This window comes from Haliotis cracherodii, unplaced genomic scaffold (assembly GCF_022045235.1).
Source record: "Haliotis cracherodii isolate W230 unplaced genomic scaffold, xgHalCrac1.p SCAF_17, whole genome shotgun sequence".
NCBI lineage: Eukaryota > Metazoa > Mollusca > Gastropoda > Lepetellida > Haliotidae > Haliotis > Haliotis cracherodii.
This window is the reverse complement of record NW_027266272.1, coordinates 3,096,680-3,124,477: the sequence shown is the minus strand read 5'-3', so window position 1 is coordinate 3,124,477 and position 27,798 is coordinate 3,096,680. Positions and strand designations below refer to the sequence as shown.

The window sequence follows — 27,798 nt, the reverse complement described above, 5'->3', positions numbered from 1 at the left end:
AGTGAGTGAGTGAGTGAGTTGGGTTTAACGCCGCTTTTAACAGTATTCCAGTTATATCACGGCGTGTCAGCTTGATGTGGGAGGAAAGCCCGAAGTGATGCAGGTCTCAGACGTTTACCACTTCGGTGAAACCCACGAACACGGGTATGGTGCTGACAAACCTAGAAACATAATCGGGGCGAACCGGGATTCGAACCCACAATCATAGGTTTCTGGCGTGACCAAGGGACGCAACTCTGCACAGCGAATCGCGGCGCCTTAGACGACTGGGCCACCCGAGCCCCCTATACACCCGATGAAGGAGCAAGCATATACTCTGAAACGTGTTCCTCATAATAAAGAAGTTGACATTCACAAATTCTCATCCTTGGGTCATAATTGTTCAGTCACTTACCGGAACAGTGGCTGGAAGGACTTAACAGCGAGCACATCGAGATCAACGTAGGTTCCGCCAAACTCCAAGATCGCCTCAAGTCTGACAATATCCGACTGATGTTCAGGAACTTTGATTGGACGTCCCATGATTTCTGTTGGAGGATCCCTGACCACGAGCACAATCTCGGGGACACGTTCCCTTGTCTGGTGATAATATGTACCTTCCGGAATGAGATCACACCAAAACAGGATGCGGGTAGGTTTCAGGACATTTCGGATGGACAACAATGATATCAAATGATGAAATAAAAACGTGTTTCTCTTTGGTCCACCATACCAAGTAACATGAACTATATTAGGCACCACTGATTCGTTATGAGTTGTTGACCTTTTAAGATCAACAGTTTCGTTGAGTTTTTGGTAGAATGACGCATTACGAACATACCGGAAATAGACTGTGTCGTTCGCAGGTGGAGCACGACATATTCCAGGGTATATACAGTCTTTATTATCATAGTTAATATTCTGGTATGTTATTCGTTCAGGTGGAGTATCAGTACTTTTGTTTATCGGGTATTGAGTAAATAAACTGGAGTACACCCTTTGGGGGTTATACTTGAGTGATGACATGATGATGCTGCCGAGGAGAAGTGTCAACCCCATCAACCCAAAGAAGTTGCGTCGTCTGCACAGACAGTTGACCAAGACCTGTCTGCAGGGCCTGAAGAGAAGGAACACATCCGTGGGTTAGCGACACGAACAGCGTCTCAGGCATTATCCCAGCATATATATCATCGCGGCCTGTAAATAATCGTTTTGGACCAGGACAACATCAACAATCAATCTTTATTCATTTCTTTGTGTGGCCATTCGACATTACAGAGTTTCAAGGAATTACCACTTGATTGATATATCTAATATCAAACTACCCTAAGGGTCGGGTCCTGGGCGTGGGGGATGTGGTGGGGTGGGGTGTGGGGTGTGTGATGTGGTAGGAGGGGGGGGGGGGGAGGCAGTGGTTTAAAGTACCACACTTTCCGTAAAAGAGTTGCGGGGGAGGGGGGGGGGGGGCGGTGTAAATGAGTTGCGTCCCTTACATTGTAAATGTGCCAGGTTCGAATCCAGGATTTGGGTCTATGGCGTAACTTGCGTTCGCGCTACCGAACCACCCTTTAACTAATTTTTTGTTTAATTGTTGTTTAACGCCACAGTCAGCAATATTCCAGCTATATGACGGTGATCTGCAAATAATCGGGCCTGGTCCAGAATCTATTGATTGACATCATAAGCATCGATCCACACAATAGGGATACGACGACATGCATCAACCAAGTCAGCGAGCCTGACCACCCGATCCCGTTTGTGGCCTTTTAAGACAAGCATAGTAGCCTTTTACGGCAAGCATGGGTTGTTGAAGGCCAATTCTAACCCGGATCTTCACGGCAAGCATGGGTTGTTGAAGGCCAATTCGAACCCGGATCTTCACGGGTCAGTGGTATTAAGCTTGTATATAAGGATCCATGAGTGAGGGGGTGTTGTGAAACACTGAAGTCAGCATTATTCAAGTGGTATGTGTGTGTCTAGTCTGGACCTGTCCAAATTTGTGGTAAAGTAATTCTTTCCCCCACCCCCTAAAATGCTGTCCTCGAGTTTGACACACACAAACCTCCTTCACTGGACATTGTATTTATGTATTGCATGTTTTGAAGCGCTGACAGGGCAATTATTCTGTCTCAAGCAGGAATCATATCAAAACTAGCAATTTATTTCATATTACTTACACTCCAACTGGTTCGTTTCCCATTTTTGCTTATTCGGATCAACTGCTTGTGCGGTGCTCTGCAAAAAAAGTGAAACTGGTTAATTAAAAAACTTGATGAAACAATTCCACTGACATCATGACTTTCACATCGGTCATCATTGTTTTGGCTAGACAAACAAGTGATTCGTCGGGACACGATGCGACGCAACAAAGAAATATATACTATTATCCATTAGAAAACTGGGACCTAATCTAACCTGGGGCTCCATTCCTATTATGAGGTTTTATTTTCGTTCGGGAGGTTTTACTTTGAATGTAAAACCTCAAATCCCAGGTTTAACCAGGTAACTGAAAAAATGACAAGTTGACAAGTTGCAATTCAAAATTTTAATTCAATTAAAATTGAAGGTAATGTGTACAGTTCCGCGTTGACATTTTAAAGCGACATCACTTCAGGGTCTCAGCGAGTTTCAAAACACGTGCTTTTAAACAAGTGCTTATCAATGATGCACAATTTGCACGTGCAGTAACTGCTAGCCGTTACGTCACAACTACCACTATATAACAGTTGGATTGTTTAAAGTCGTAAATCTTGTCAAGCAAAAAACACCTATAAAATTTGCGAATTTTCGTTTTGAAAAGTTTAAAAGAAGTGGAATATTGCAACACAAAATTCAGAAACCGAAGATTTCACTTTCATTTAAAAGTAAGTATTTTAGTTGTGTTTTGTTGTTGACACATCCAAGTGCTCTTGAACGCCTGGCAAGTCAGCGAATTTCACGTGCAAGTTATGATATCATGTCTTCAAGGAAGCGCTATAATGAAGCGCCTCATTTATAGATGTTCGTTATAACATTTAATCAATTTAGACTTTTATAAGTAGGTTTATAAGTATGAAAAAAACACTTTCCCTCGGTTTTGGTAGACAGAGCATGCCCTGGGCTTCGCCCCCTTGGTTTTTCCCTCTCCCCAGGGCATGCTCTGTCTACCAAAACCTCGTAAGCGTGTTTTCTCCAATACGTCAACGTCTGAGACCTGCATCACTTCAAGCTTTCCTCCCACATCAAGCTGACACGCCGTGATATAGCTGGAATACTGTTAAAAGCAGCGTTAAACCCAACTTACTCTCTCACTCACTCACTCACAAACGCAGTGCACAAGATGGAATATGGCCATTGATCATAAAACCCTACCTTGTGGAAAGACTGGATGTATTTAATGACAAAACATTGGGAAATCAGGACTTAGTCCGATGGAAAATTAACAACCCCACACCCATCCATAAACTTAAAGAATTAAGTTTTTATCCGACATCGAACTTTTGAAATGGTCCCTTGATATGGTTATTCCATTTCCATGCTCATACTCTCATATTCTGATGGACGACATGAAGATATTTCATTTACTTCATTTATTCATTCATTCAACAAAAGCTATGTTACTTACCAACACAGATTGCATTTTGTGGCTGCAACATTGCTATACATTCATGGCACGCTGGCACATAAGCATTAGCACTTGGGCATTGTCGGACGGTCGGGTAGCCTAGTGGTTAAAGCGTTCGCTCGTCACGCCGAAGACCCGGGTTCGATTCCCGACACGGGTACACTGTGTAAAGTCCATTTCTGGTGTCCCCCGCCGTGATATGGCTGTAATGTTGCTAAAAGCGGCGTATAACCATACTCACTCACTCATAAGCATGAGAAGCACAGACATGACAGACATGCGACATGGTATCTCAGTGGGCTAGCACCATAAATCGGCATCAGTCCGGACTAGTACAAGCAGCCACACACACATGCACGTCGCTAAATAGAGCCATTATCGCGACGTTAAACCTCACTTTACCTCACCTCACCTCAATGTTAGATAAGAAAGGTCCCTAGAAATGAAAAAATCAAGTGGGTGTGTAGTACTGAGGCCTATACACACTAAACTACTTTAAACCGTATTCATAACACCATTAGAAACTAGACACGTCTTCATGCTTGTCGAGGTGAGGTGATTTAAAAGTTCGGCTGGTCAGGCTCGGTTGATGTATATCATCGTATCTCAGTTACGTAAATGGATACTGGAATAGTGTTGGGTTCGGGCTACGCAAACAAACACTATAATTATATTGCTGTCAATCCTATTGGAGAGTGGTAGAGAACTGAATCGGTATCAGTGTTAAAGGTGACAATGTTATGAGAACGACAGTCTGAATATCATGCTGAAACTGATACTGGTAAACATGGGATAATCGTGTCTCATTGAGGTTTTCATTAAGTGAGTGAGTGAGTATGGTTTAACGACGCTTTTAGCAATATTCCAGCACGGCGGGGGACACCAGAAATCGGCTTCACACATTGTACCCATATCGGGAATCGAACCCAGGTCTTCGGCGTGACGAGCGAACGCTTTAACCACTTGGCTACTAAAACGCCCTCATACATAAAGGGTAAAACGGACAAACTGTCATCTGACCAGACCAAGAGAGGTACTCTCACATCAAATATGTTTTCTTGTCAGTCCGTGATTGATTAACAAATTTCAGGCATTTGCAACAATGCTAAAAGCGGCGAAACTCTCCACTTCCTCGTTCGCCCAGTCACGTGTCGCCAGTACACTATTTATGTTACACAGATTAACAGATTTACATCTTCCTGAGGGGGCACGGGTGGCCCAGTCGTCTAAGGCGCCGCAATTCGCTGTGCAGAATTGCGTCCCTTGGGCACGCCAGAAACCTATGATTGTGGGTTCGAATCCCGGTTCGCCCCGACTATGTGTCTAGGTTTGTCAGCACCATACCCGTGCTCGTGGGTTTCATCGAAGTGGTAAACGTCTGAGACCTGCATCACTTCGGGCTTTCCTCCTACACTAAGCTGACACGCCGTGATATAACTGGAATACTGTTAAAAGCGGCGTAAAACCCAACTCACTCACATCTTCCTGTGGTAATAGCGTCAACTGACTATAAAAGTCCCTTTTCCACCCTTGTCGAACTAGGCTGGAATTTCGGAGCTCGATCGGAGCGCCACTTGTAGCAATTTATGTCCTTTTTATGTCCTTTCTATTGACCAGATTCATTCTCATGTCACTTGCATTTGCTTCAAACAAAATGACGGTGCCAGTCAACGCGATCTGATCAATATTAAAGATCTATATTGTAAAATAACTGTCGACGCCCAATTGACGGTGCACATGTTTTGCAACAGCTGCAGTCGACCGAAATATCCACGTTGAAATCCACGTGAACCGGATTTCTAGTTCGTTTCGCGATTTTGATTGGAATGTGCATAGACACGTTAGCCCAGCCGGATTCCAGCCTAGTTCGTCAAGAGTGGAAACTGGACTTTTATAGTCAATTAACACCCTTGCCTCGGGAAGATGCAGATGACACACGCCTTCATTAAACACACCAAAGAATTCTTCAACATCAAGACATCCAAAACACCCCAATATGACAAGAAAATTGACAGTTATATCGTGTCAAAAGAAAAATAACAGAGACCAAACAGAATGGAAACGTGAAATGAGGACACATACTAATAGCAGTGCCATGGCGTCCCATGGTGAACCATGGCTTAGTTGGAAGAATATTGTTATGGCAATATCCATGGCCACTTGGTCCCAAACTTGTTCAAATCGGGATCAGATAACTCCGATGCTTTGGTCCTGTTCACAGTGATCACTTTGTATAGGACCTAAGAACCTACACTAGAGATTTGATAACGGTCTTGTGCCAAGTGTTGGATATTTCTTACACACTTGTGCGTTAGGAACCCATTCGAGATAATTCCGACCCGTGGTTGGCTAACTTGGGTCAGATTATGACTGACGACATTCCTGGTGGGATGCATTGATAACATTCTCGTTCTTCAGTCAAATTCGCCTACGTCTTTGTCTTAATTAATGCTCTGGTCCCTGTTTTCTTGAAAACATATCTTTACAAATGCTTCATATTACATATTATGTGCCCTTTTCTTGTAGACCAGTGTCCAAAGTATAAAGTTGGAGGTATTCAGTTTTGTAAAACAAACTTAAACGAACACCTGTATATGTTTGTAAAACCGTCCTTCTCTATTCCATGTAAGGCATGGGAAATATATCCAGAACTGAGGTATTGGATTGATAAATATGTATATTAGATATTGAATCATACATGATATGATATATGATGTGATGTGATGTGATGTGATGTGATGTGATGTGATGTGATGTGATGTGATGTGATACCCGTGACGATCCGGGGTAGAATATGTCTTCAGCAACCCATGATTGCCGTAATAGGCGACTATGCTTGTCGTAAAAGGCGACTAACGGGATCGGGTGGTCAGGCTCGCTGACTTGGTTGATCCCAGTTTCGATCCCAGTTTCGTGGATCGATACTCATTATATCAATCACTGGATTGTCTGGTCCAGACTCGAATATTTACAGACCGCCGTCATATAGCAGGACTATTGGTGAGTGCGGCGTTAAACAACAAACCAACCAACCTAACTGGGAAAGTATTAACCTAAAGACTAGTTGATGCGAATCAAATGAGTGCATACTATTCTTACAACAAATAATATAATTGTTTGATTAAATTTGGGTACGCAGGTTCACCATTTGGTTTGTAACGGACACTGTAGTGCACTTTCTCTGAAGGGATCTGGCCAAATGGTGATCAGAAGGACACGCACAACTTACAAGTGAAACTATTGTATTTGGTTTTAAAGGGAAATAACCCTGTCAATGCCATTTGTATTTTTACCGGTGTATTATTTACAGAATTAGTAAAAACGAAATGAAACCTTTTTCCAATCTTCTAAAGGAAAGCGTTAAATATTACGAAGTAAATAAATATTTTGATTATCAAATGTAAACAGAAAAATTCTTCACCTACTGGTCACACATTATTTGGAGATGCGGGTTCTTGAGATAGCTGTAAGGATGCATAAAAGTAATGAATGACACAAGAATATCCTGTATAACAATTTGATATTTACCGTTACAGCATTCTAGGCCTTGGTAAGGTGTTATGTAGACATAGGGAGGGCTTTTCCCTATTCTACACCTCAGTGACCAAAATGATGCCCGATTCCCTTTTATTTACACTTTAATGTAGTTGTTAATATATCAGTAGTCGCCATATAATATGCAGCCTTTGCTATGTACCATACTGAAGTCCCAAGTTGCAGATGGAGGACAGCTGGTTGTTTATAGAGAGAAAACAAATATCCCAGAAAACGCTTGAAAAGTATAATAAAAAACATCAGATATTGTCTGCTACGAAAATGACATTGTAGCAAAGTGTTGTGGGTTTTTTTAAAATAATATTTAACCCGTAGCTTATATACAAAAATACGTATCTGGTTTTGCATCTGCCGCCGAAAAGATATCTAGTGTAAAGAGTAAACCAACGGAGACTGCGGTGAGAGAAGGCCCAGTACGCCAACGTTTCAGGGTGTTTTTATTATGCCTGAAATGTTTTCAGAGTGACGTCACGCCTTGAGTTCATGCACGCTTCAATTCTAAAACTAAACCAAAAGAGTGAGCGAGTGAGTACGGTTTTACGCCGCTTTTAGCAATATTCCAGCAATATCACGGCGGGGGACACCAGAAATGGGCTTCACACATTGTACCCATATCGGGAATCGAACCCGGGTCTTCGGCGTGACGAGCGAACGCTTTAACCACTAGGCTACCCGACCGCCCCTAAACCAGGAGAGCTCCGCACAGCGAAGCCGACAACCTAACCCCCGAGCAGAATAACTGGCTTTGCTCATGTTTTATTTATATTTGAATCATATTTAAGAGAAAGCTCGTGTAGAAAACATTATGAATGCAAGAATGAATATTTGCCATCTGTTTAATTTTTTACGAGTCTACATACTTAGAAAAACATATGTCACGAAATGTTTCAGTGCGAAAATATCCTAAAACGTGAATAACTATTTCATATGCCTATCTAACCTATGTTGGATTGTAATGATGCCAGTGGTGTCGTCGAATCACTACGGAGATCTAGCGATAAGGTAGACCGGCTATTGTTTGCAACCAATGCGTCAGGACGGTCGATATACTGTCTCTTACCACCTGTGGGGATATACCGAAAGGATGTAACATTTATAGAGGCGTGAAACAGAAAGGCGTCAGAAATCGATAATAACATACCAGGTGGAAGTCTGACAAATAATTGTTGTAAGGACATTCCTTCTTAAGTTATTTATTGCTTGTTTCGAAACAGGAATTGCTCCATCGGCGCGGAAACAATCTATTATTGACCCAATTGTTAAAAAGGACACTGAGGTCTGACAACACAGGACCGTTGAATTGCTTATGTTCAAACACTGAGGTTACCGGTTTATGATTGGTTTGTTGGTTGGTTGTTTAACGCCGCACTCAGCAATATTCCAGCTATATGACGGCGGTCTGTAAATAATCGAGTCTGGACCAGACAATCCAGTGACTGACATCATGAGCATCGATCAACGCAATTGAGATACGATGACATGCATCAACCAGGTCAGCGACCCTGACCACCCGATCCCGTTAGTCGCCTTTTACGACAAGCATAGTCGCCTTTTACGGCAAGTATGGGTTGCTGAAGACCTATTCTACCCCGGAATCTTCACGAGTCCTAAACTATCGGAGGGCTATCGTGGGGATCTGTACACTCGGGTGAAACTGGGAGGTTTGGGCGTCAATAGTCCCATCTTTGGGCCGGTGTCACGAAATATATTCGCCCCCAGAATAAAATCTCCCCCCGGCGAATTTATACCGGTACAGTTCCGCCCCTCTCGAAATAAACTCTCCCCCACCCTACGAAATAAAATCTCCCCCCAGAATATTTCCTCCCCCGGTCGTTTCATAAATACTTGCCATGCAGTTGCCAAAAGTTTTAATGTTAATTTGTTTATGTGTTTTTTTATTCATTTTTTTATCTCCTTTATTTTTTCTGAGTTATACATTTAGTTACTTGTGTGTGTATGTGTGTGTGTGGGGGTATTTGTTGATTTTTAATTTTTATTGATTTTGAGGGGGTGGGTGGGGTGGGGGGCAGGGGGGTCCACCTTTCCTTTCGTTTTCATAATAATATATTTTTAAGTTGTATAAAACGTATGAATCCCTTCTCAGATTACTTTATCTCAGTTCTATATGACGTACTATTTTACTTCTCTGTGTCGTTCTTGTTTTCTCTTCAGTGTGAGGTTAAACTGTATCATTTTTACTATTTTGATATTTTGCAATATGTTGTGGTCATCAGTTATGCAAATCAGTTTCGGTGTGTATTTTTAACAAGATGTTCTTCATTAATATTCACCGCCAGCCCCATTGTAACAATTACATGTACACTTTGCTTTGACGATGCCGGTTGATGATGTTCAATACAGGTGTTTTTGAATCTATTCTACATGCTAATCATTTCGGGAAGATGATACATATTTCTCTATATTTTGGGTTACTTTGCTTATAAAAATTATACATATGTACACGTACGCAGTCTTAGTAGATTTTAAAGTAGATTTAATCAGTGCTGAATTAGATAGTTATGATGTTTTATGTTTAACAGAAACCTGGCTGCACCATGATATTCTAGACACTGGTATTACACTGATACCATTTTCAAATCGTAGCCTGTGTTAAGGAATATATTTTAGATTTTAAATCAGAGTATAACGGCGTGGATATGTTGACAGTTTTTATGTAGTTAGTGTTAAAACCGAATGTTTGCGAGGATTAATTAGATTTCTGAAATCAGTAACATCAGTAGTTCCGGTGTCACGAAATATATTCGCCCCCAGAATAACACCACTTTGAGCACTGTGCTTTCTTTAACTACCGCAATATGTGACAATAAAGTGGTATATAGGTAGATATAATACTAGTCGTTAGATATAAAGAATGTTTAGTAACTTTAGAAGTTCTAGCACAGTTGTTAACACGTGTCATGTCAGCCCTATGACATTCGCGATTGTCCACTTCCAGAAAACATCCTGTGTTGGTTTAACATATAAAGGTTAATTAGGGATGCCCGACACGTTAATTAATGAAAGAAGAGTAGTCAAAACACTGTCATTTCCTGCCCAGGACATCACACCCCTACACGCTAAGGTCGGTGAGAAACATTCTCATCAAAGAAAACACACAGTCAAGACAAAGGAATCTGTAATTAAAATGTGTAAGGTGTAAAAAGCTTTTACATAAAAGAGCAAAATACATGGGGGAGAGTAAATACATAATTCTATATAAATTTCTTGAATGGAGCACATTTAACAGTTTGCAGTTTGTACCCCAAGCGAGCAACACCTCCCAAGCCAGCACAGAGCATTGCCTGATAGCCAGCCAAGGAGAACTCCAACATCGGTAATTATCACGTCATCCTTTCAGCCTTATTCACATACTCTTACAATCACTCTCACCGTTTGTTTGTTTGTTGTTTAACGCCGAACCTAGCAGTGTTCCAGCTACAGGACAGCGGTTTGAAAATAAACGAGTCTTGGCCAGACAATCAGTTGCAGTTTGTACTCCCAGCGAGCAACACTTCCCAAGCCAGCACAGAGCATTGCCTGATAGCCAGCCAAGGAAACTCCATCATCGGTAATTATCACGTTATCCTTATTCACATACTCTTAAAATCACTCTCACCGAATTAATCATAAAACCCCTAAATCCTTAAAAAACAACAACACTAAATAACCAACACCTTATCCTACCCAATCTCCCTAACACAGCTCGCACTCATTTCTACTCACACCCACGCAAACCACTCAAACACACCCTTTGACCCAACTCCTAAAAACAAAAAACACCTAATCCCCCCTTCTCCTAAACACAACGCTCGCTCTTTTCTACTCACCACCCACGCCCACCACTCACATACCTCCACTCCTTCGACTAAATATCTCTTAATCCCCGCTTTCCACTTGTCTCACCTTATCCCAGCCTTCCAGAATCAAACTTAATCTTCAATAAATAATCCATTTCCCAAACCCTCCTACTAAAACCAACAACAAATAACCACCGCAACCTCCTCCGCCTCCTAAACGCAAATCACCAAGTAAAAACAACAAACCAACTCACCTGCCCAAAACACTCCACCACCACTCACCACAACACACGCTCTCCAACACAACACCCAAACAATATGACTGACACCCGCAACGCCACACTCGCAGACATTCCAGCTCCTTACTCACCCACGCCTGCGGAAGCGCACAACACTTCTGGGAGGTCACTCGAAAACATCGTCCCGACCGAGTATGGCGAAAACACGACATACACCACCCCAACCAAACCAGCTAACTCGCCACCACAAAACACCAAAAAACGCAAACTCGACACATCCACTCCACCTCCATCGCCAACACCCTCCCCGGCCGCCTTCCTCACCACCTTCGCCCTCTACTTCTTCTCAGCAGGCTCAGGCACCACTCTCTCACTAGAACTTTCGGCAGACAAAATAGGACTTTGGTTCAAAAGACAAAAAATAAATTACAACAATATTAAAAAAGCCAACAAAGGATACCAGATAATCTTTCCTAACCGAGAATCTTACAACGCAGCAAATAAAATAACTCAAATATTCCACGTCACGGTAATCAAACAAACACTAAGAAAACATCAGCTACACCCATCCCGCCAACACCTTCACAACCCTCCACATCACATGCCTCCCCCATGGAAACTCAACCAGCTAAACCTAATCCAACCCATGACGAAGATTTCTCCACTACTGAGGAAACAATAGACACTACTCCAACTAAAACAAACCAAACTTCCCAACCAGCCAACACCCCAAACCTAAATAACCTCACCTTACTCCTAGCATATATGCATAGTCAAAACTCACCAAAAGCTAGTATGGAATCCTTCCACAAAGTAGCTTTCAATCTAAAATTAACCGATCTTCCCTTCTTCCTCTTTAACCTCCATCTAAAAGAACTCACCGAATAAAATAAAAACTAAAAACTAAATCACCAATCACCCGAAACCAATAATGGAAGGACTAAATATTTTTCAGTGGAACGTCAACGGACTCACCTCCCACGGCCATGAACTAAAAACTAAATTTAAACTAAATAAAGGCCCTCACATTGCTTGTATACAGGAAACCAAATTCTCAAAAAAATCGAAATTCACACTACCTAACTACAACTCAGTTAGAACTGACAGAGCTAAACCGAAAACAAGAAGAGCCGCAGGAGGACTAATCATATTTATCAGGGAAGATATAAATTACGAAGAAATAAAAATAGACACGCCAAACCTAGAAGCCAACGGCATTAAAATCACATTAAATAACCGAAACATAAACATCATAAATATTTACCACTGGGCGGAACAAAAAGTCCAACCTGAGGATCTAAACAAACTACTCAAAATAAGCGATAAATCTACTATATTCCTAGGAGACTTTAACGCTCACCATCCTACATGGAGCATAGATGATAAAATAGATAATCATGGCAAATTAATCTCCGAATGGATAGAAACAAACGACCTAGTACTCCTTAATAGCAACCAACCCACGAGGTACGATAAGATAAACAAAAAAATGTCGGCTATCGACCTAACCATATGCACCGCAGATCTAGCCCAAAGCACTCAGTGGGAAGTACACGACGTCCCGCTAGGTAGCGACCACTTCCCCATAAACATAACCATAGGAAATACAAACGTACCAATCCAAACAGAAAACCAAGAACCAAAATTCCATTACAACAAAGCTAACTGGGACCAATTCCAAGATATCTGCAACGAAGCTAACTTAAACGAAATAGAAAATAATGATCCAGAAACCTATTGTAAAAACCTAACAGACTATATAATAAACGCAGCCAAAACCTCCATCCCCTTCAAAACATCTAAGACAGGCAAACCGACGGTACCATGGTGGAATGAGGAAATAGAACAGACTAGACGAAAACGTAAATCAGCCTTCAATAAAGCAAAACGCGACTACAAATATTTAAACATAGCCCACGAACTAAACCACCAGGTTCAAAAACTAGTCCAAATAGCCAAAAGTAGAGACTGGAAAAAATTCTGCGAAGGTATAAATAACCGTACAGATGCCAGAACGGTCTGGCGCAAAATCCACGCCATTAGAGGCTTAAAACGACATAAAAAAAACCCTAACATTAAAAACTCAACCAACCCCGCCCAAAAAGCAAATAATCTCGCCAACCACTTTTTGGCCGTTAGCAGTAACAGCAACTTCAGCCAAAAATTCCAAGATAAACTTAAAACAGAAAACAAACCCACAAAAGAACCAAACAATAACAATCTAGAAATAAATCAACCCTACACAATGGAGGAGCTCCTCTACGTAATCCAAAACAGGAAAAAGGGCACAGCCCCAGGATTAGACCTAACCTCTTACCAAATAATTAAAAAACTCCCCCTAAAACTGCTCCAGGCACTACTCAAACTATACAATCTCATCTACCTAAACGGACAGGTTCCTACTCCCTGGAAACAGGCCCTAGTCATACCAATCCCTAAACCTAATAAACCAGCTAACTCATATAGACCAATATCCCTAACTTCAAACTTATGTAAAGTAATGGAATCAATGGCTAAAAATAGATTACAACATTACATAACCCAAAATAACACCATAAACCCAGATCAAAGCGGTTTCACTCCTGGCCGCTCAACCCTAGATAACCTCGCCCGACTAGAACAAGATATTAAGACAGGACAACTAAATAAACAATATACCACAGGCGTCTTCTTAGACTTCTCTAAAGCTTTCGACATGGTATGGCACGATGGGCTAATACAAAAACTTAAAAAAATAGGACTCAAAGGTCAGATAATAAACTACATCCAGGACTTCTTAAACAATCGTAAAATAACCGTGGGTATAGACCAAACTCTATCGGACCAATGTCCCCTAGAAAATGGCACTCCACAGGGCAGTATCCTCAGCCCCACCCTCTTCAATATAATGATAAACGATCTATTCGAGGGTCTATCCCCTAAAGTAAACACATCAAAATTCGCGGATGATGGAGCCATCTGGATCCGCACTAAAAGCATGAAAATGGCCAAAAATCTACTCCAAAAATCTCTTAATAAAATACAACAATGGGCTGACAAATGGGGCTTCTCCCTTAACTCAGAAAAAACAACAGGAATAGTATTCAAACATAAAAACATGAAACCCGCCTCCCCAATCCTCCAGCTAAACAATCAAACAATCAAATTTCAAAAACAAACCAAATTCTTAGGACTTATTTTCGATGAACATCTCACCTGGGATGCTCACATCCAAAACCTAACAACTAAATGCAGTAAAGACCTAAACACCCTAAGATGCCTAACTGGCTCTAACTGGGGAGCCTCCAAAGATACTCTCCTCTCTCTCTACATATCCCTAATTAGATCAAAACTAGACTACGGCTGCGCCATATACAACACCCTAAACAACTCTCTATCTAAAAAACTTGACTCAATACAATATCAGGCTCTCAAACTCATTACACGCACCCCTACACCTCACTTCAGGCCTTAACAGGAGAAATGCCACTAAGTCTACGCAGGGAACAGCTAAGCTTAAATTTCTGGGCCGCGTCCCAATCAAACCCTCTCATCCAAAACTTAATAAACCAAAACATCAGCCCTAAAAACCAAGCTCTAGCTCGTAAACACCCCTTACTTACCCCAATATCCCAAAGAATAACAAACTACCTAAATGAACACCAAATTAAAAATCTTAAACAAAACTGCAAACAATCAAATATCTTCACCCCTAAACTTAAAATACCCAAAATAGACACAACACTAGCTAGCCAAATAAATAAACAAACCGACCCAAACATAGCTAAAACTACCACACTAGCATACATACACAAAAATTGGCCAAATTGGTGTCACATTTACACGGACGGATCCTCAGATCCGACCTCCAAACACACGGGTTTCGGAGTCCATACCACACAACCAACTAAAACCACACAATCCTTCCGACTCCCAAATAACCAATCAATATTCACGGCCGAACTAATGGGCATGGCCTCAGCCCTCCACAATCAAGAATCCAAAAACAACCAAAAAATCCTAATACTTACTGACTCCCTAAGTGGACTACAAGCCCTCCAAAACAAAAATACCAAAAACCGACCTAAATTAATAAATCAATAAAAGCTCCAACGACCTAACAAAAGCAGGCAAACAAATAACCTTCTTGTGGATACCCGCCCACGTAGGAATATACGGTAATGAAAACGCCGATAAAGCAGCTAAATTATCCCTCAAAATCCCAGAAATAAGCTTAAACTTACCCATCTCAAAATCAGAAATTAAAAGTGTAAACAAACAAAAAATCACAAAAAAATGGCATAACCTATATCTAAACTCAAATAGCCAAATCAAAAGAGTGCTCAGCAAACCACTAACCAAACCAAAAATTCTCCATCCATCCAAAAAAATCGACAGAGTAATCACTAAACTCCAAACAGGACACACCAACCTAAATAACCACCTAAAAAAATTTAAAAAACACACTACAGGTAACTGCCCACACTGCAAACAACCAGAAACCCCAGAACACGCACTCATCCACTGCACACACTACCTAACACATCGAACCGCATTACAAACCACCCTCAATATAAACAAGGCTCTAACTCTAGAAGCAATACTAAACCCACAAAATAAACTAGAAAACTTCAAGGCCTTAGGCGTATTCTTAATAAAAACGGAACTAATAAAACGCATCTAAAACCATAATAACCTACCAAATCAAAATCACAAAAACAAACAATCATCCACCATACCCAGCTCCCTTAGTTCTCCTCCCCAACCCCATCGGCATCTATTCCAAATCTCAAAATTCCCAAATTCTATATAAGCAACCCCTAAAGCCCCCTCTTGGGTTGCACAGACCACCCTCGCCCCTTTCGGAAACACATTAAATGGCCTGGCCGGGCCCGTGTGCGAAATACGCGTCAGTCGGAAAGCGCACGTTAAATCTCCAAAGTAAGTAAGTAAGTAAGTAAGCACATTTAAGAAAAAAAGATAATCCAAGCATATGCGATATTACCGTGTTTAAAGAATTTATATCAGTCATATATTTCTAACTTAGATCACCGGTATGTAACCCAGGTAAAACATGCATATCGGGGAACATTGTAATGTTGGTACAGTTTATCATGTCTTCGGCTTTGGCATTACACATTGGCTTTTCATATTCCTCAAGGTTTTAATGTTTATTTGTTTATGTACTTTTTGATTTATTTTTTTCTCTCCTTTATTTTTTCTGGGTTATATATTTATCTATATATACATTTAGTTACTTGTATGTGTGGGGGTGTTTTACAGAAACCTGGTTGCACCATGATATTCTAGCCACTAATACCATCTTTAAATCGTATAGCCTGTATTAAGGAATATATTAAAATTTTAGATCTTAAATCAGAGTATAACCGACAGCCTGAGCAGGAGGCGCGCATGGATATGTTGACAGATTTCTGAATTCAGATACAACAGTAACCGTACATGTATTTGTTACATTAAGTCATTTCATTCAAATTTGTTTGGTATGATATATATCTTATACTTATTTTAGGATGGAAGGTACAGTAACAAAATAAAATATGCTGAAATATCAATTCATTATGACCATATTTCATAATCTATTTTTTAAAGCAACCCTCCTTACATTAAAGATATATATCTAAAGAATATAGTACTTAAAGACATTGCAACAAACCGAATAATCAGGAGGGAGACTTTATACTGAGGGGGGCGCGAAATATATCCGCCCGGGGGAGATTTTATTTCAGAACAGATTCTCCGGGGGGGAGAATCTGTACCGGTATAAACTCTCCGGGGGGAGAATTTGTACGGGGGAGAGTTTATACCGGGACACCGGACAATAACATGAAAACTATTCGCGTTTACTAACACTCGTGTAACTTTGTTATACTGATACAATACAAACTGATAAAATATTGAATACGAAACGCCCTACAAGATTAAGCCAATTCTAAAAGTATTAAATACGTACATTTTGTATTGTAAGGTAAGCTATGGAAAGGCTAGCTTACTACTGTAGTGTGAAATAATTTCAACTGACAAAGAACACAAATAACATTTCAACATATCGTTCCACCCACATGAAACTGGCACGCCACGTAAATAGTTTTCGAGGCAACATTACTGCCAAATCACGGTTAGCAAGTAGCTGACGGTTGGCGTGACAGCAAGTCCCTAGTGTGTGCAGTGGTCTGATTAGCGTCATGGTGATCACGTTAGGTGAATGTATTCAAAAGGATCTTTGTTGTGATAAAGATGTAGAACGCATTGGCCCCCGAGAACGCTGTAGTATTTTAGCTATTTTAGCTTCGATGTGGGTCACTACCGCTTGAAACTGAACTTGGCCGCGATACCCGCCTTGTAATCCCGTCACAGAATCGCAGGCGTAGCTGTTGAAGTAAATGTCATTCATTATCTTTCCCTTTTACTCCAACATAAAATAAGATCTTTTCTGTAAAATTTCTCAATTTGAACCACTGTTTCTATCTATGGAACCTATTGATAAATTATGTTATGATTAATGATCTTTTTTCACAATCCCTAACCGCAATTCTCTACACGGTGTACAAAAGCAAATCTAATTCTTAAGCGTTACTCTCCCTTCTATAATGATATCATTTAATCAATGTTAGTATCTCAATTATAACTTTAGTGCAATCATTTTATGAGTTTACACGTACATTCATTATTATATTAATGTTATATATTTTATGTACATTTGTGTCTCGTATACGTAAGCCTTATGTGTCAGGATTTTGCTTGTTTTACCTATGTTACTATCATGATTTTATACACTGTAAATGCAAAGTGTGACACATTGATGAAATATTTTCTTCTTTCTTCTTGTCTACAGGTCTTTACAGGGCTGTCACTATCGCTTGTGTAAAGAATGTTTACCCTGTGCACTCAAAAGAACCCACACATCTAATGGTAGATGACCTGAAGGTGGAAATACCAACACGTTCATATCTCGAGCAAGTGACTGAGTTTCAATATGCCTCTCTTCACCCAGCAGGGAATGGCTACATTCGTCACCACTCGCCCCTTTCCGTAACCTGCAAGAAGACTCGTTCCCCTATCGATGAATGTTATGTGCGAAAATACGACAAACCAATCAGAATCCGCGTATGGTTTCAAGTTCTTCGTCAAAGAATCCCTCAGAAATAATTTTTGATTTTACATATGTCTTGTATCTAAAAATATATCCAACACACAGTTAAATGTGTTCAATCACACTGTATAATTCCGCATATCCCGATGTGCTTTATATTGCTTCTGAAATATATATAATATATGGGGAAATATATGTGAACCATTACGCAACGAGTTGACAGTTGTTTTAGGTATGCCCGTTTGCGCTAAGACGGAACCCGGTCACAAAAATGGCCACGAGTGGGGCACGAGTCGCTATTCGGCTTGTCCCGGAATAACACGAGTTGGTCACGAATGGGAATGGCTACTCCATATATGAGGTGGATGCAAATACCCTGGAGCGCCCATAGGCAGCTTGGGTTGTATTAGCCCAAGGGAGTTGAGAATGGTAACAGGATCCACTGGTCGGGGAAGAAATAACAACTTTCGAGCAGATACTAGTGTCTGGATAAGTGCAGTATATAAATTCAATGTATGATGTGATGATAAGAAATAGACTAACTGCATATCTAGACTCATATACGACAATCACAGAAATAAAAACATAGTTTCGAAAAGGTTAAAATTGTGATGCCATATTTACATTGTATCGTCTATTGAAATCTCAAAAAGGGAAATTGTTCTGTGCTATATATTGACTTTGAAAATGCCTTTGTTTGTGTCCGGAGAACAGGTTTGCGAAGCAAACTACTAAAATATGGAATCACTGGTAAATGTCTCATTCCTATTCAATCAGTGTATTGTGATATCAAATCATGTCTAACAAGCAAGTGGCCAAACTGAATAATGTAATTGTCTTAAAGGAGTAAGACAAAGAGAGAATTTGTCCCCTGTTTTCATTTTTTCCCAATGATTTAGACGTCTGGCGGGTCTTCTGGCGACAATCCCTTCACATCTGAGGCGACGACGTACAGTTTGTGAAGATATTCGTCGAAGGCCAGGGATGCTTCTTGCAGTCACTGTTGCTGGCTGGAATCGATTTCGTAGGTGTGTTGTTCGAATCCAGTTGTCTTGTCGATTATTGATTACATGTGGCCTGCTACTCTGAGGATGGTCTCTCACTGCATTCGTCTGTTGCCAACGTTGCCATAAATACCAAATGGTGTTTCTGTGGACGTTAAATTGTCTTGCAACATCACGTGATGTTGGCTCGATCCTGCTTTAAGCATACTAATGGCTCGCAGACATGCGTGGCATTTCGTAATCTTGAAGAATTGCCTAATTTTGTTGTTTTTCTGAGTGGTTGTTGTCAGCACGATGCGAAACAATGCATATGGAATCCCGTTAACGCACATGTTTTTATACCCATTCTTTGGTAGTGAAATGCATGGGGCTTGCATGAAAGTCAACTTTTGCATGGAATACATGCTTTACTGTAGCAGTTGCGTTTTTGTGACTTGATTCCATACATGTACTACAATATTGAAAACCAAACTTTACTTGCTTGAAAAATTCATTACAATATTGGTGTCACAGGAACTTTTGTTGTTGAGTATACAATAGAATTTTTTTTTCCTGCAACTGAAAATATAAAATTGTCTTGGAGTTCAACATGTTCAAATTTGGGTCATATCCATCTGAGGTTAAATTCTGTAAGTTGGTCGAGGATACAATTGAACATAAATTTAATCATAAAATCTACCCCAGAAATGTATTTTCACTTTCCTACAATTCAGACTTTCAAACCACTGACTACCAGTTGAGCTAAGTCGGGGGCATGATTATGTCTCTGATAGAGAAAAAGTGTTTCTTATGCCAATCTAATGATATTGGAGACGAATATCAGTATTAACTTGTTTGTTTGTTTGTTGTTTAACGGCGCACTCAGCAATATTCCAGCTATATGACGACGGTTGCTTGTTTGTGAATACCTTGTAGATATAAGAAAAAAATTATTGCCATTATACCGGAAAGAGGCCAAGTACAATAGAGAGTTTGGTTTTACGCCGCTTTTAGCAATATTCCAGCAATATCACGGCGGGGGACACCAGAAATGGGCTTCACACAGTGTAGCCAAGTACAATAAACTACGTTTATTATGAACACGCTTATAAGGAACTGGCCGATATAACGAACTTATTTTTTAGTCCCGGCCATTGGTTGTATATATGCTGTATGTATGCTTATAACGAATTACAGTTATTACAAACTGAACTTAGAGGTTCCTTTGAGTTCGTTATAACCGTAGTTTACTGTATTTTCAATATGATAAGTTCTTTAAAAGTAAAAATGCTATAATAGAAACCCTCAAGAAACCTTTCACAGAAACCTTCAAGATTTTGCTGTCAAAGAATGAATAAGTTTAAGTTATACGTAATTTGTCGTTATATTGGTATATTGGTTTCTGATAACCACCTACATGGTGTGCCATGCTGTGCTGCCTTGAGTGAACAAACTTAGGTTCGGTTCAAATTAATCCTGTACTTTGACACGACAATTCGTTGCTGATGTTTATTGCATGTTGATTATGCGTCATAAATCAAGGGTGGTTCGGTGTTCTGTTTGCGCGGGTAGTATACGAGCTATCCACATTTGCCAGTTAAGATAAGTGGGTCTGTTTATGGGACTCTGTCGCTAAGTAGTGTTTGTTCTATATATTGTCACCAATAAAGCTGCCGTATGAAGGTTGTGCTTCTCTGTAGTTAATATAGGTGAGATGTGTCCTTGATAAACATGTATTATGTGCTTAACATTTAGCCTGTATCTGAACACCACGGACCGACCGATGTGATTTTCTGGAGGATGTGGGTGGGGGCTGTGTGGGGTGGGTGTGTGGGTGATTGGGGTGGAGGGTGGGGGATGTGTGTGGGTGCTGGGATTTTATTTTGAGACTAAATAATCAAATAATCGAAGTATGAGCCAAAATAATATTTTTTCTAAAAACGCCTTGCAACAATGCACTCGTTTTTTTCAACAGTCTGAAACATACTTATTGATTCCTGGTAGTATGAACTCCCACCCCCTTCAGTATCACACGGTATGTCCCTAAGGCGCTGTGAAGGGGGTGGGTAGGTTCAAACCTTAATGGCTTCCCTGAACATGACAGGAATAAATCAATCCCGTCAAGTATAAACCTCCTCGTCACTCTGAAGCCCCAGGTCCGATTCCTCACTTAGATACAAAGTGTCAGGTCAATTGCTTGTGTCCCCAGCCATGAAATTGATTGATTATTGGTAAGATTATTTCACCCTTCGTCAGATGGTATTGTACACAATGTGATTTGTGTTTCGGCGGATAATCAAGATATTGATACATATTTGATTGAAGATTATTTAAGGTAATTGGATTGACCTTCTAAAAATATTTTGTTCCCTATAGACAAAGGCTTGGGACGTTGCTCATAATATCAATCTCTTGTTTGCCTGGTCGATGATCTCCGCGGTTGCCGCGACCGAGGAGTGAGGCAAACAACTAACGCATCATGATATATGGCATCCAATATGTAAATAATACAAAAGCTGACTGATGTTAGAAATATGTCTCACTTTTTTCACCTCCCAGGTCATAGGTCATGTGGAAGTGATGGTAACGATAAACGTACGGTATGATATCCCTCACCATATAAGGAAATAAAACATTGAAATAAATTAAATCACTAAAGGTGTACGTTTCAAAGGTTTATATTATTTCCTCGTGTTTCCATAGAGGGGAAATGAAACGTTGAAACATTCCTTAAATTCATTTCCGGGTAGACTATATACAGTTAACTACAGTTATAACGAACTGAAAGGGACCACTAACTTTAGATCGTTATAACCGTAGTTCGTTATAAGCATATATACAGCAAATATACAGCAAATGGGCGGGATCAAAACACATTTCGATATAACCGTCAGTTGGTTATATGCGTGTTTTTCATAAACGTTTTTTACTGTATATTGTTTACAGAATAACATCAGTATCCCCGACAGTACCGTAAAGAAAAGTGTTATACACATTTCGATATAACCGTCAGTTGGTTATATGCGTGTTTGTCATAAACGTAGTTTACTGTATATTGTTTACAGAATAACATCCGTATCCCCGACAGTACCGTTACAAGTGAAACACTCGATTATTTACAGACCGTTTGAATATTGGTGAGTGCGGCGTCAAACAACAAACAAACAAACAAACAACAAGTGAAAAATATGTAAACATATGTACGGAATTAAGAATATACAATGCGGCGAATCAATCTGACCTTAAACTGAGTGACCGACTTGAAACAAAATTGCAAGCTCCATGTCGTCATTTCCTCGGTTCAGTCTTTTATATAACAGCTCATTTGTGGAATAATATGTCATCAGCTGGTCCCAGAATATTGATTTACAGCATGAAATAATGAGAACTTTAAAAACGGTTAAATATGAATGTACAATAGAATACCTGTTTACACTGAACACTACAATCAACAGGTTGAGATAGACCTTGCGTTGTCGAATGGCATTCAAGTCCACTTCATTCTACCTTTTTCTAGACATGGTAATATTCCTTTATGAGATTTTGTACAGTATTGAATTAAGTCAGCAACACGTAGAGTAACAACGTCCGAGTTTCAATGAGGCAATACAACATAAAACATGCACATGCATTTAATGAGTTTATCCGACAGACAAATATTTTGTCAATATTTGAATGTTTTCAGATTTTTCAGCTTACTACAAAATGCAAAATGCCATCACAAAACACACCCAACCTAGGTCAAATGTTCGTAGCCCTGTTTCTCTCATAAACTGATGACGTCACCTTTGCTAATGTACCAGATATATATATATATATTTATCATATAATGGGTAGGATTCTCGGCAGGATAAAGCCAACGGATGAAAACGATATCCGTTGGGGTCATATGCGGATAGAGATGCAAATATCAAATGCCAAGTAGGGACTACTTTCACTGTTTATAAACAAACATGGCGTCGCCCTTGTCATTCGGCAATCGGGTCAGAATTAACCATCGGGAATCTGGATAAACTACAGGGATAATTGCTTTCATTATCAAAAGAATCAACAACAACGACAATCAACAACGTCTGATCGTGGCCGTGACGTCTCATAGACTAGGGTTAGAGTAGCTTCCCTTTGACAAAGAGCAGTGACCTAGCGGACAGACCGATGGATTGCCGCGAAAGGCAATTAAAAACAATTGTTGTTTTGCGTATATGTTGCTTCGCCACTGTATAAGAAACAGATTTCAGTTGGAACTATATAGGCTGCTGTCACTGTCCGACTGACCCATCACTTACCCTGTGACGTAATAAATATTAATGCGCGCATTCCAGGGAAACTTGCAATGTTTCGGTAATGTTTGTGAGAGCTGGAAAGCGATTTTGAAGCCCAGAATTAAGGAATGATATTATATGATAAAGAGGTTATCCCGCTTGTGTGTTTGGGTATGTAAATATCCTGTATTAGGAAAAACGCTATATATACAGCTCGCCAAGGCTCGCTAAATACAATGTTTATTTCTAATGCAGGATATTTACCATCCCCAAACACACTCGCGTGATAACCTCTATGCATTACATTTTAATTGTTTGCTGGGCCATGTTTAACACACAAGCAACGTGATTCTAGCCAAAGCAGCACTGGAGACGTTGGACACAAAGAGTGGGAGAGTGAGCAAGACATCCATAGCGACAAGGCGTCCTTCGCCTCCTTTTTGTTTTTAAACATGCAATATCATGGAAATATGAATCGTGTAAATTCAGAAGAAAAGAATTTTTCTTGTGTAAAATGAACTAGTCATAATGCATGTAGTAATAAAAAACATGTCTTAAAAACTCTAACAATCTTAATTTAGCATTCATAAATCAACGATGCATTTGTGTTTGTATGTATTTTAGTTTCGTAAACCCAACTCCTCCTCGGATATTATAATACACCCAGGAGCCAAAGGTATTTACAACGATGTCATTTTTACAATAGACGCCGATGTTATTTCAGTGTAGCAGAATTAGCTTTCCTGACTTTGTTTGTGCAGTATGAAAATACACAAACATTGGCACGAAATTGTACCAACAAACTAAGGAATGTATTTGTAATTTTCATTTTGAAAATATACTTATCACGAGACTGCAAATATCTGACGGTTGTGTCTGCAGAATGGCGCTATCCCTGTCAAACATGCTTGCTGCATGCATGACCCAAGGTCACCCTTATGTCTGTTTTTTTTTAAAATGTGAATCAATAGAGAAACGCCCTTTGTTCTCTTTGTTGTCACTTGAAGAAAACATGTCATGCAACTAATTGAGCTCAAAGGACTTTTTTGCGAACCAGATAAGAGTTGAACTCTTAAAATGACAAACTAAAAGGGGGCATCCCAAAATCCAAGAAGCAGAAAAAGCTGGACAGTTTGGAGAAGCGGGTTTTGAGAGATGTCATTCCACCTATCGTTATTAATTCAAATACTACGATGACACAGACATTGAACTCGGTTTTTCCGACGGCTTCGCATCGAATGTAATATCGAGACTTTCAGCTACTGGGAAGGTGTCAATATTTCTCGTATTATAATAAGTTTTCACATACTAATTTAGTTTAAGTCATATTTCATTTTAATTCATTTACATGTCTTTGGGACATTCCCCCGCCGTGCTGGGTATTAATTTGACCTTGGGTCATGTATGAATAAGCATGTTTGACACACATTGTGTCATTGTTATGGAATATTAAATCATATCTTCTTACCCCTATTGTATCGGTCACAAAATAACATGACTTCAATGAAGAAAGAACTCTTATTTGGGCATGAAATATTACAAAACTGGTATTTTAACTCACGTGGTGTGAGTGTGTTTAATGGAAAATAATTGTGAAAAACTGGGTGTCAGAATGATGGTTGACAGACTTGTAGAGTCTAATCTGGCATGGCGGTATTGCCGCATAATACTTCCTATAAAGCTGAGCCATCTGACCAAACAGCCCATACCTGATAACATACCAGCATATGCGCCATACATCGTTTCGAAAATCAATAACAGACAGAAACTGGGTCACGTGTCAGTTTTATAATAGAGGAAGGACTTAACTGACTTCAGATGTAGACGGGGGGTTTGGTGCTTAGAAACCTAGGATCACAAACGGTGTGAACCTTGCGTTCGAACCCACGACCAACGGATAATGGCATCTCAAAAGGACGCAATTTTGCTAAGTGGACTGCAGAGCTTGGTAGCACCTGACTACATGTGCTCCCTTATACCACTGAGTGAGTGAGTGAGTTAAAATTTAAAGTCACAGCGGCATTATTTCAGCCATATCGTGACTTGAGCAAGTTTTGTACAGTAAACTACGGTTATAACGAACTCAAAGGGACTAATAATTTTAGTTCGTTATAACCGTAGTTCGTTATAAGCATATATACAACATAACTACAGCAAATAGTCGGGACCAAAAAATAAGTTCGTTATATCCGTCAGTTCGTTATAAGCGTGTTCGTTATAACCGTAGTTTACTGTATTTATATAATATATTAAGACCTGTCGTCGAAGGACAGTACAACAACTAGCAAAATATCACAGATTATAATTGTAAAACTAGTTATAGAATAATAAAATAATAAGATTATAACAGACGACACAATATAAAAAAGGGGCTGTAGATCGCCAGCAACCAAAATTAGGCCACCATACTAGGGACCATGGGGACTTACGGTACTTCTGCTACCTCCATGGTACCCCAGCAGTATTTACACCATCCCTCTGGTCAACGAGGCTAATCACTCGATCCGTTAGTCGCCTCTTACGACAATCATGGGTTGCTGAAGACCAATTTTAATCCGGATCTAAACATAGACTTTACTCAATATTGATTCAGGCATAAAGCTGCCCACGTAGATTGCACATTCACTAAGAAATGTTAAAACCACAAAATCTAGAATGACATGTGATCAGGTCTGTATGATCGAATGCTCATTTTCTCCTTATAATACCATTAACAGGCTAGCGGAAATGATAACACTTCAAGATAGAGGAACGCGAACAAAACACAAAATCAAACGTTGTTACACTGTTGCCATGACTGGATCTATCATAGAGCGACATCTAGGTCACTTGGACAACCCATAGCGGGCTAACCACGTGGGAAGATTATCAGCTGATATCACGTTACTTTCAACATCATCAAGTATTTAACATCAACGCCATGGATTATTCAGACTCCATACCTGCCGGAGTGAGTGAGTGAGTGAGTTGGTTTTAACTCCGCTTTTAACAGTATTCCAGCTATATCACGGCGTGTCAGCTTAATGTGGGAGGAAAGCCCCAAGTGATGCAGGTCTCAGGCGTTAAGCACTTCGGTGAAACCCACGAGCACGGGTATGGTGCTGACATAACCGAGAAACATAATCGGGGCGAACCGGGATTCGAACCCACAGTCATATGTTTCTGGCGTGCCCAAGGGACGCAACTCAGCACAGCGAATCACGGCGCCTTAAACGACTGGGCCACCCATGCCTCCCATAACTGCCGGAACAGATATTGGGCGTGAAGGAGATGGTTCATTTCTTTAAACTCACAAACATCCCATAACACGTATATATGCAAAAATAACTTCATCGATTGAAAAAGACAAATTTATTTCACACTTTCAAATTCTCTTTCAAATTCACAAAATTTGTTATTTTGTCAAGGCTCAGTATACTTCATTTTGTTGTGAAATATAGTGCTACAATTTATTCAACTAAGTTACAACTTAGTGGTATAGCTTGGAATGAGTGAGTGGGTGAGTATGGTTTTACGCCGCTTTTAGCAATATTCCTGCAATATCATGGCGGAGGACAACAGAAATGGGCTACACACATTGTACCCAGGTGAGGAAACGAACCCGGGCCTTCGGCGTGACGAACGAACGCTTTAACCACTAGGCTACCCCACCGAGGTTGGATGTGTTACTATGAAGACTGTGGGACTTCTATACAGGAACATAAATCTCCCGGATTACTTCTAGCTTGTGGGACCTCTAAACTTGGAGAGTACTTGGATAGTCCTCTGATGACACTGGGACCTCTAAACATGAACACAGCTGTGGTATAGACTTGGCCCACATCCGTTCACATGACCACAGTCTCATCAGAAGAACCATGCAGCACCCTCGGCAAGATTCAGCCACATTAGTACACAGGCTGGATAAGTTTCATGTCTCCGAAATAGATGTACCTAAAGACCTCCCCAGCAACGCACTTCCACATCCGAATTTCCCCGGCATTAAGTGTTGTCCCAAGGCTTTGCCTCTTTGTTTTAATCCAGGTGGGAACAACATAGTTGGACGTCTCCCAGTCAAACGGTTTCGAGCCATACATGGCGGTATCAGTGTTTGGTAGAGTCATTGAGGTGGCTTCAATATGAAGAAGAGTCTCGGGCTGATTGAGAGACACCTTCACGTCCCTTTTCCCGTCTTCTGCACATTGTCTGTACCAAAGTTTGAGAAATTCTGCCCAGGGTTTAGCGACTATGATGCCTGTGCTAAGCGTGCCGGGTGCTTCGTATCCCATAGTCACGTTGTACCTGGAAGT

At 40.3% G+C, this 27,798-nt stretch overlaps 1 protein-coding gene across 2 annotated transcripts in view; it reads right to left on the bottom strand.

Annotated features, from left to right (window-relative positions):
- LOC139464837 (uncharacterized) overlaps positions 1-27,798 on the bottom strand; it is a 45,588-nt gene that overhangs the window by 5,859 nt on the left and 11,931 nt on the right. The window contains exons 2-3 of one of the 2 annotated variants that reach the window (XM_071246368.1): positions 2,157-2,214; positions 395-1,096 (exon numbers count right to left, since the gene is read on the bottom strand). In XM_071246368.1, coding sequence (XP_071102469.1) covers positions 395-1,096; positions 2,157-2,179 — 725 coding nt within the window. In that variant the 5' untranslated portion in view covers positions 2,180-2,214. Of the gene's footprint in view, positions 1-394; positions 1,097-2,156; positions 2,215-26,846; positions 27,791-27,798 lie in introns of those variants that run through there. The other variant, XM_071246369.1, reaches the window with a different exon arrangement.